The sequence below is a fragment of the Actinia tenebrosa genome, unplaced genomic scaffold (assembly GCF_029948245.1).
Source record: "Actinia tenebrosa isolate PJP-AT-01 unplaced genomic scaffold, QUT_ActTen_1.0 PGA_scaffold11__36_contigs__length_13525064, whole genome shotgun sequence".
Classification (NCBI taxonomy): Eukaryota; Metazoa; Cnidaria; class Anthozoa; order Actiniaria; family Actiniidae; genus Actinia; species Actinia tenebrosa.
This window is the reverse complement of record NW_028292571.1, coordinates 7,702,597-7,712,841: the sequence shown is the minus strand read 5'-3', so window position 1 is coordinate 7,712,841 and position 10,245 is coordinate 7,702,597. Positions and strand designations below refer to the sequence as shown.

Below are 10,245 nucleotides of genomic sequence, written 5' to 3'. Positions count from 1 at the left end.
GTTGTGGTGACTTATCCAAAGATATCTTGAAATGTTCTCGGCTTAGTAGCTTTCGAAGTTGTGAGACTCTTTGACTTGTTCTTGCGTTTTATGCGTTTCGGCTTGGCTTTCGTTTGTTTTCGCTTTTTCGGTGGGACTCGACTCCTTTCTTGACGACCTTGCTTCCGCTTTTTACCGGTACCAGTTTGGCCACTAATTGCATTTTTTACTTGTGTTGTGACGTCACGTTTCAATTCCATTCCCGATTATTTCAATCGATTTCGGAGAGAGTCTTGAAAGCGCTGACCCGCAGCTGTATCCGCTAGGACATTGGCACCAGTTTTTAGCGCAACCTTTCCAGCCTGTTTGGATGCGCTTGCTAAGAAAGGTAAAGCTTTTCGTAACAGGCTTCCGAAAAAATTTCCAATACCTCCACCTCGTTGACCATAACCTCGTTGAAAAAGCTTTCCCGCGAAAAAGGATCCACCATGCCCTTTCTGTTGAGCTTGGTTCAAATAGTAATTTTTGTAGAGTTCAGGGGGTGAAATGTGTTTCCGATTCATTTTCTTCTTTTTATACAAGGTATGATAGCTGCCTTTTCCTAAAATGCAAGTTCACGACTACGCGTCCTCTCTGAAACTGAATCTTGCGTCCTGATCCATCCCTTATATCGATCTTGATGTCTTGGAATTCTTTAGTTCCAACCGGGTAGTAAGTTGGAACATCGAACGATTTGTAAATGGTGTCTCCATACTTTCCTTCTACAGGAAGGACTTTGAGCAACCTTGCTTTCGTATCTCCCACGATTTGATAACTCACGATATCAGAATAGACGTACAAACACTGCATGCCTCCGCTGAGATCTCCAACAAAATCACCGTATTGGGATTGAGAGATTAATTTTTCTTCATTCCCGAAACCCAGGATTTGGGATAAATTGCTTGATAGCATCAACTTATATCTGTTTTTAATGGTCACGAATACTTTTTCTGACCGAGGTTTAAATTTCAAGTGAATATTATCGTTTACATCTGCTTGTAATTGATTGTTGATATGTACAATTAGGCTAGTTATTGTTTTATAATATCCCTTGGAAAGAATTACGGTGTCTGCTAACCCTGTTGGTAATTGGTAATATAAACGCTCCGAACTTTCTGTAATGTTGTAGAACGTTCTTGGCCAAATGATACTTTGTAAACCAACTTCATAATCACCTTCCAAGATGATAGGTTCTTGAAGATGAACGGTATAGCTAGTCAAAGTATTATCGCTATAGAGATCAAGGGAAGCGTTAGAGGGTAAGAGCAGGAAAAACTGAGGTTCCTCCATGTTAGCGATGTAAAGAAAAATGACAACAAGTTTGAAGCACAAATAATTTTATTGATCTTTTACAAGTTGAAGTTCATTACCATACACAGTACCTTCGATTTCTTCCCCGTTTAAATCTTTGATTTTGTAAACGGGGGGTTTTCTTCGCGATACGATTTGAAATGACAAAGATTTCTTTTGTAAATGTGGTAGTGTACCCTTTTTCAAAGGTTCCTTTCAGTTTAGAAAGCCGAACCTTATCTCCGACATGAAACTTAAACTTTATTGGACCATCAATGAGATCCTTATCATAGAGAATGTGCCAGATATGATCTTCGTTCTCTTGAGAGACCAGACTGGGCTTAGTCTTAATGGAAGTGTGATAAGTGTTGTTGTAGCTATGAAAAATGTCCTGCAAGACATCAGTGTACTTTAAAGTATTCTTATGAGTAAAATACTTGTACAATTTTGCTTTCACAGTTTCGATCACGCGCTCCGCGATAGCACTTTTCGTCTCGTTACCGGTAGTAAAAAAGTGAATGTCATTTTTTTCTAAGAAGTTCTGAAAGCGTTTGTTTAAGAATTCTTTTCCATGGTCAGTCTGTAGTTTTTCTGGCTTCCTTCCTTTCTTGAATATTTTTTCAAACCCTTGAATGATACATTCGCCTGTCTTCGCCTTCAGAGGTTCCCCCCATGCAAATTTCGATAGGACATCAATGGCAACTAATATGTATCTGTTCCCACCATTATATTTTTTAATTTTCTGAATATCAATAAAGTCAGCTTGCCACTGTTCATCGACTCGCCCCACAATGATTCGATTCCTTTTGAATTTTTTACGTGTTCTTCGGTGCAAGGTGTACGTTTCCTGGGAAGTAAGCCAATCATACACTTGTTTCCTCGATATTTTGTCTCCGCTTTTTTCTCTGACAGCACGATAAAAATTTTCGGGCGCAGTGAAACTTGCTGGTTGTTTTGGATCGTAGTACAGTTTCCCTAGATATTTTTGAATCCTGTTTTTCGCCATCCACAGAACTTATAATAATCGTACTTGAGCAGCATCCAAGTACGCATCTGATTTGCTTCAGAAAGTGCCTTATTTTAAAGGATGGGAGCGATGAAAGGCACCCCATTCTCTCGATTTCTTGGTAAGAATGAGTCGGTTTGCAATAAATCTTAGCCTTTATCGTATTGATGTTGCTATGGAGACTGTCGTAATTAGTTATGATGTTTACGAAGCGAAAACGCACCAACATGTTTGTCGTCTGCTGAGCAAAGGTTCTTAAAAGAAATGGTTTTCCTATGCTATCAATAATGACCATAGTTTTCAATTCTCATCAACCAGACCTAATTCTATGGATGTTATTTTTCGATCCACAAATATTGAGATTGAATCATTCTACATGGTGCAAGATATTAACCAAGATAAGTATCGTGATTGTTTACATAAAACTCTGTCTCTCTCTCTCTCTCTCTCTCTCTCTCTCTCTCTAGGAACTCAGCATTACTGTTATTATTATTATTATGTTGTTTCGATTCTTCCTAACAGTTTTCAGCTGCTCTTGTTTTTTTTCTTTTTTCCAGAGAGTAGAAACTTGGTTTTATTTGTGCCTAAACGAAGTTGTTAATGTTACAACTGTAAACAAGTAAGTTTGAAATCTACAATCCATGTCTAGAGTTAACAATCGCTCTTATTTCGACCGATTCCAACATGGCATTGTATGTGAGTTTATTTGTCCCGTTGTTATTAGTGGTTTGTTCAGTGAGTGCAAGTTCCATTTGCTTATATGTACAACAATTCCTCCTTATCGACTGTTCGTCAAGAGGGCTCGGTTTCGTTCCAAGGTTTTACGAAATCGAAGCAAAACGTTACTTGTCATTATCTCTTCGAGGGAACAACATTCGTGTGATAAACGTCACAGGAATACAGCATGATTTACCGTTGATAAGATTCATTGATGTACGGGATAATCCTATACCTTGTACGAAGTCAATATGTCACACATCAGGAGTCAATATTTTGTCCAACTGCGAATGTAAAGCTAAACATTTGACTGAAACTTCCCAAAAGTCATCAGCTATCCAGCCGACAACCCACGTGTACATGAAAGCTGGATCTATTTCTACTCGAAAAACCAAAGGAAAGTCTTTGGCGTCAAGTGAAAATGTGCATCATGTCACAATTAATAGTATTGAGAAAGTTACACTCGGAAAGCCGTCAGCATCTCCTAATAAGACTGTGACTATGAACAACGTTGGAGAAAGAATAACCCCTACCACTACTATGAATTCGACCATTGTACCCCTAATGACCAACGGCCTTGATTTGAGCTATGAAATCATCATAATCCCATCAGTAGGCATAATATTAGTCCTTATGCTGTGCTATATCATTGCCCGAAAAATTATTAAGCGACGAAGGAATAGAGGTATCGAGGAAATAGAGCTTGATCCCATTGCTGATCATGACAATGAGGATAACAGCGATGATGAGGTCGCTATATATACCCACAGTGCGCTCGTTAGGAATAGGAGGAATCCTTGATGAGCATTGAATCAGTGACAATTTCATATTTCCTTATCATTCATTCGTGTTTTATTGTTGTAATTAACTTTAAAAATCTTCAAGTAACTATGATTAAGAAAATGGGATTATTTCATAATCAGTGTCTTTGAGTTTTGTTGTTAATGTTATCTTTAAAGAATCTTCCAACGATGTATTTCAGTATATTGTCACAAACCGTGATAAACTATACTATACTATGCTTGCCATACTAAAATATATGATAATTATGATACTATCCATACCTTTGAATGAGACACCTTACTCTAGGTCAACTTAGTTTACATATGTAATCAATATTAAAATAAGTAAATGGATGTCAATAAAGTTCATATTTGGTTTTCTAGTGCTCTGTAGAAGGAAGGACCTTCCTCTAAGTCTTCATCATCGTCATCAAGGAAAGCTATATCTTCATTGGTAAGTTCATTATCACTTTCTTCTGATTCTGATGTAGCCATCAAATCAATTTCACCCTCTTCTTCGCATGCTGCCTCACTTTCGTTGCCATAAGGAAATAGTTCACCAAGAGTATCCTTAGTATTAGGAAGGTAGTGTTCAGAGTATATCTTCAAGTCAGTTGCGTGATGACTTGATTGCATTACTTGATCTTCTTCCTCCATTATTATGTTGTTATTATCATCATGAGGGGGTTTCCAAGTGTATCCGTAAGGCAAAGTATCTTCACCCTGATTAATGATAATTCTTTTATCATAGACGAGTTGATACGATTTTTTCTGTTCTCGGTTAACGACTCTCCTGGTAACAGGCTCCCTGGTAATCTTGTTCTCGCTTACTGTTATGGTCTTGTTTTCTCCCATTTTCTCGACCATTTTTTTCATGCTCTTCATGTTCAATGATTGGCTGTTCTTATAATTTAGAGAGAACCCTTTGATCTTAACCTTACAGCTACCATCGGTAACAGCGTAACTGTATGATTTGGGTCCAGTACTAACAAACTGCTTGATATAATGACCTGGCCCATGGTCTTTAGCTATTTCGTCCGTTAGTCCCCCTAGGTAGTCTGAGAGCTCAGGTTCATAGTCATCAACATCATTGCGAGATAAGTAAATAAGAGAATCCGTGTCAAAATAAAACACTCTAGGGCCTATTTTTTCTAGGATATTGTACAATTCGAGCCGAGCGTATGCAGTCGTAAACACAGCTATGAAGATGTTTGTAACCTTATTCTCTTTTACATATTCTTTCCTTTTCTTGTAAACGACTTCTAACATATCTTCGCTAATGACATATAGGTCTTCAATAGTGTACTCACTAGTATTACAAAGTTCAAAAAACCGCTTAGGCTCAGACACGAATTCTGACTCGGCTCTGTCTGTGATCATTCCAAATTTCCCCCAAAGCGAGTTTAAGGCAAGTTTCGAAATTTGACGAAGAGGCGGATTCTTCTCGATGTCATCTAGGTTTAACTGAATACCCTCATGTTCTAAATACTCGCGAGCATACTTTTTCTTATCGATGTCAGACTGAACCCATGCCGGAAATCCGCTGCTTTGTTGTTTTAATTTGAGGAACGTGTTGACATAACCCTTAAATAAGTCACAAGACGACTTGTCAAAATGCCATATTTCTTTTGTCTCGATGATTCGATAGCCCATTTCAACAGCTTTACTTACTTCGCATGTCGTCCAAGTACCCCAGAAGCTACGCTCGCCCACAGAATGTAAACATATATCCGTCTCATCGATTGCGCATTGTTTGCACAATGGAAAAAATAATTTGTTTCTTATCTTAACTGGAAGCACAGGAAAATATAAGTTGGATGGAGGCAATATTTTGCATTTTATCAATCCAAAATACTGGCTTAACTCGCCGAAATTTTCTGTAACGAGTCTAGGGTGGCCACACGGATAAGTTTTTACCTTGTTTATATAAGGATAAAGCGAGCAAAAATCGTAGTAATGGATCTTTTCTCCGGGTTTACACGAGTAGAATAGTTTAGTAGCATTGGTTCGACCTCCGAAAAATGCATCCCTCGGATTTAATGGTCCCGGTATTTCATGAGAATTGATGAAGGTCTTAAATTCCGTAGTCTGACTAAGAACTTTAAAGTCACATTCCCACATAAAATACACATCATATCCAAGCTCTCTAAGCCGTTTTTCTCTTTGAAGCGTACCTTGATAAATTTCTCCGTTTTTCACATTGTTCCTAACGACATTTTGCGACTCACCATCGGTGCATCTATTGCACCCGTGCCAGATACAACCGTAAAATTCGAAAATGTCCTGAGTGTCTGCACAATATCCGTCAACGAAATACGTTTTATTCAATTCTTGGTCGTAAATTTTGTATTCCCCTTTGTTATCAGCATGTTGGATATTTTTGTTGGTTACGTAGCTCACAAACTCTAGCCACTGAATGCTACTTTGAGAGTGAATTTTTTGCAGTCCGCGGTACATGTCTTTGGGTACGATAGCAATCGTATTTGGAGTCAAAAAATTGCTTCGAAACACAGCCATGACAGCTGAAGCAATAGTAATGTACTGGAGTGGATCAACATTTGTTTGTTCGATAAATAACTCACGAAAGCGTAAGCAACTTTCCCTCAAAATCGTAACATCATTCGAACAGTAGTTCCGAATTTCGTTCTGGAAATCAAAAACATAGTTTTCCCTTCTCAGTGATGCATGCCACGCAAGAAATTCGGTTCTTTGCTCCGCATTCATACTATCAGGATCGTAAAACTCTATATCTGGTAAAGGACCGACATACTCCCAATGCTCTTCCCTGTTAAAAAGGTGGGGAAATGTTCCCTTTATGAGGGAAGTGCTTAGACCGAACGCCTTGGGTAAAGCGGCTAGTCTCATTTGAAAGAAGTTCAAAGAGTCAATAACTCGAATACGATAGTCCCGAAGTTGTAATTGCATAATTTTTTGTCCACACCTGATGACACGAATATCAGCGGTAGGCATTTTTTTGAACAGCCATTGCATAAGAAACAAGCTGTCGAACGCTTTGGCATTGTGAGCAATTGCCGTATAATCCTTATGAGATTCATCAAAAAGAAAAGTGCAAAACTTATCCAATGCGTCGCTTCCTTTAAAAATAGTTTCCTTACCGTCGAAATCCTGGGCAATGCAATAATTAGGCACGTGTTCACCGCTACTTTGGTCTGTTTCAAAGTCGAAAAAGATCAGATTTTCAGACGACGAATGAGGCTTTTCGCTTTGGACATAGCAAAGGTGATTAGGTTCCACTACATCTTTGCAGATCCAACAGCGTTTTTCTCCACAAACGTGCTGCGATTTCCGAACTGAATCGACTATCGTACTGCAACTAGTACAGCGATATGTCCTTTCGCACTTAGATTTGTATTTCCTACCGCTCTTAGTTTGGTCTTTTTTATGATGTGCAAAACAAGAATCAGATCGACAAAACTTATGACAATCCGGACACTCAATAAATTGACCTTCCTTTATGCAATTCTTACGGCAACACACCTTACACACATGATTACAGGGATGGGCTGTGTAATCGTTATAATATTTCTTACATTTCTTACAGTGAAAACGCTTTCCGAATACAGCCGTCACCATTTTTGGATTGATAACATCGAAATGCCCCTCGTGGTGATATAGGATCACTTTGTTCTCTCTTTGCGGACCTTCATAAATGATGCTATTATTCGAATCAAAGCTGTAGACAATAATCTGGCATAATGGCATAGCGTCTTGAAACTTATCGATGTCGGATAAATCGCATTTGCCTAAATTCACTCCGGCTTTCCTGTGCAATTCTAATGCCAGCCTCTTTTGAACCGGTCTACCTTTCTTAAGTTGTTCAATTCTTGGGCCCTTCAAAGCAATCTCCCTCCCGGTGACCAACGCCCTTGCACAACAAAGATCATCCGACAAATTCTTGATCTTAATAATACACCGTTTTACTTTGGTATGCTGCGAGTAATTTAGAACTTTGTAATATCCGCTACCTGCAGGAGATTTAACGGCAACAACGTCAACGCCAAATGACGAATCTAGTGAAATTTCTTCATCGCTTTGGAGAACTTTGGAAATCTCCGAGAGTATCAATGCCGGCGATTGTTCATTCAGAGTAACGAGTCGTGTGCTAAGCGGCTTTTTGAAATGATTTGATGTTACAAGAACACGCATCTTATCCCTGTTAGGGTTATCTAAATTACATTCTCGTGAAACGTCAGCTATTACATCTGAAAATAAGTTTTCTAAACTATCCATGACATCTCGCATACGTATGTTCGTTCCTTCCTGAAGACTCACCTTCGCTCTATATGCACAACTGTTCACTTGAAATTTCTTAACATAGTGTTCAGAAATCTTTTCTAACGTATAAGGGTAACGTGGAGAGTCAGGTTCTCTTGGTGGTGGTTCAAGTTCAATGTTATCATTGCCAGGGAGCTCGTGATCGGTCTCGGGTTCATGACTTTTGAATTTCGCAATAGCCTTTTGCAAAAGTTTCGTTGCTTTCTGCTGAAGTCTTTGAACTTTGTCGAGATCTGGAAAGTTCTTTCTCAATTCTCGTTCTGATCTCTTCAACAGTCTCTTTGCTTTTTCACGATAGTTAGGAATTTTCGCTCCTAATCTCTTTCTCGAAATTATCTTCGCTGACTTCTTTTTCTTTGACATTGTTTCTCGCCCATGCAGTGCCAAGACACCTCTAAGTCATAATGATTTCTGTATACTTAAGCCAATGCCTAAATAATCAACACATTTGTCGAAAGAAATGGTCTCATTGGTGCATGCTAATCATTTACATACGAGGCCGGAACGCGTGCATGGGTTGGGTCAGCAACTAGAACACATGTTGACTCTCGCCTATGCAAGCATAATCCAATTGCCTAATGCGCGGAGGTAAATTTCATGGTTCTCTCCACCATGCTCTTTTATACCAATTTCGAGCAGTTTCTTACCTCGAGAAAAAACCAAATCCTAAAATCGAAAAGTTTCGGTCCTGAAATGAACCTATCACAATCACAATCTCTTTTACTCCGACGAAGGACTAGCGTCCGAAACGTCAGTAAGTTTTTTCATCTTTTCACGGTGTATAATTTACCTTTTCATCATTACTGTTTCATTAGAAACACCGACGCAGCTCACACTAGTTTTTAGCTAGTTATATCTTTCTATCACAATCCCCTTAATCAAAAGTTGAGAAACAAGAATCTTGGTTAAATAGTTTTATTTGAAAAAATACAACAGCTTAAGTAACTTCAAAAAAAAGCATATTCGTGTCACGTCTTTATAACAACAGTGTTCATAGAGTTCAGTCAGGAAAGCTAGAGATAAAAAAGAATGCTCAAACGAATGTTGCTCTTAGTCATCATCTTTGACTACGACTTTTCTTCTTTTGATCTTCGGTGGTGAGTCAGTCATGGTCGACTTGTCGGCAGTGGCAGGCTTCCAGAATTCAATGGTTTTTCTTGATGGTGGGGCGTTCCCCCACTGAAAATATTCGCAGGTCTCATCCAACCTTTCTGAACACTTGAAAAAAGGGCGCCCTGGGTTTTTCTCTGATTTGGAAACGTAAAGGGTTGCTGCTTTACGGTGGCTGCACAAAGGGATACATTCTCGATATCTCCTATCCAACTTCTCTTCGATGGTTTGTAGATATTGGGCAAAGTCAGTGGTCTGCGTGAAAAACCCACACTTCGACTCTTTACACTTAATGTACTGAATATCCTTTTGACTTGTGAAAAGTTCAAGGCCTTCGACGTCACTGCAAAAGCACTTATACTTATCTAAAGAAACCATCTTGTTTTCTTTTTTGATCAGGAAACCGTTCAAGAAGAATTATTACTAGCAACTTGTCTGACAAGGTAAAAATGCGACAGGGCGAACGGGAATGCTTTCTCTTATAGTTGTCGTTGCATAATGCATGAGTTCAGATGATGTACATTAGCATAAAAATCAACCAATGGGATTATCTTTCTCTATCCTTTACTTGACAAAGGCGCTGTTTCTCTGCATTTTATTTATCTGATGTCATCTAGCCAAACTTTTTGCTCAAAAACCTTTTTTTTAATGTGATAAAGGATACATCTGGTATATGATATAGTATGAATCCGTCAATACAGTACTTTTTCATTTTTCATCATACCTCTGTGGCAACTATACACCTATGCAACCGGACACTTTTTGTACCTTTGACATAAAAAGATATGTTTGCCTAAAGATAAAAATTAGCTCTAAACAAATTTAATCAATTCGAGTTGGTAAAAACTTTGATAAAGTCTATTGACATTCCATATGAATCGTCGAAGCGTGTTTGCCCACCTCCCTGATTTGCCACAGCTCTCGCACACGTATCCTTTGCTCAATAAAAAGTAAAAAAGAAAGCGAAAACAAATCGTACTCACTAACACATGCCAATGAGAAATACTGTTTTCCGAGAATCTCAAA

The 10,245-nt window shown here is 38.6% G+C and overlaps 1 protein-coding gene across 1 annotated transcript; it reads right to left on the bottom strand.

Moving 5' to 3' along the window:
- Nucleotides 1-4,179: 4,179 nt before the first annotated feature.
- LOC148912427 (uncharacterized) lies at nt 4,180-8,472 on the bottom strand. The gene has a single exon (XM_089027634.1). It carries the CDS (start codon nt 8,470-8,472, stop codon nt 4,180-4,182), a length of 4,293 nt encoding a protein of 1,430 aa, XP_088883760.1.
- Between the last annotated feature and the right edge of the window lie 1,773 nt (nt 8,473-10,245).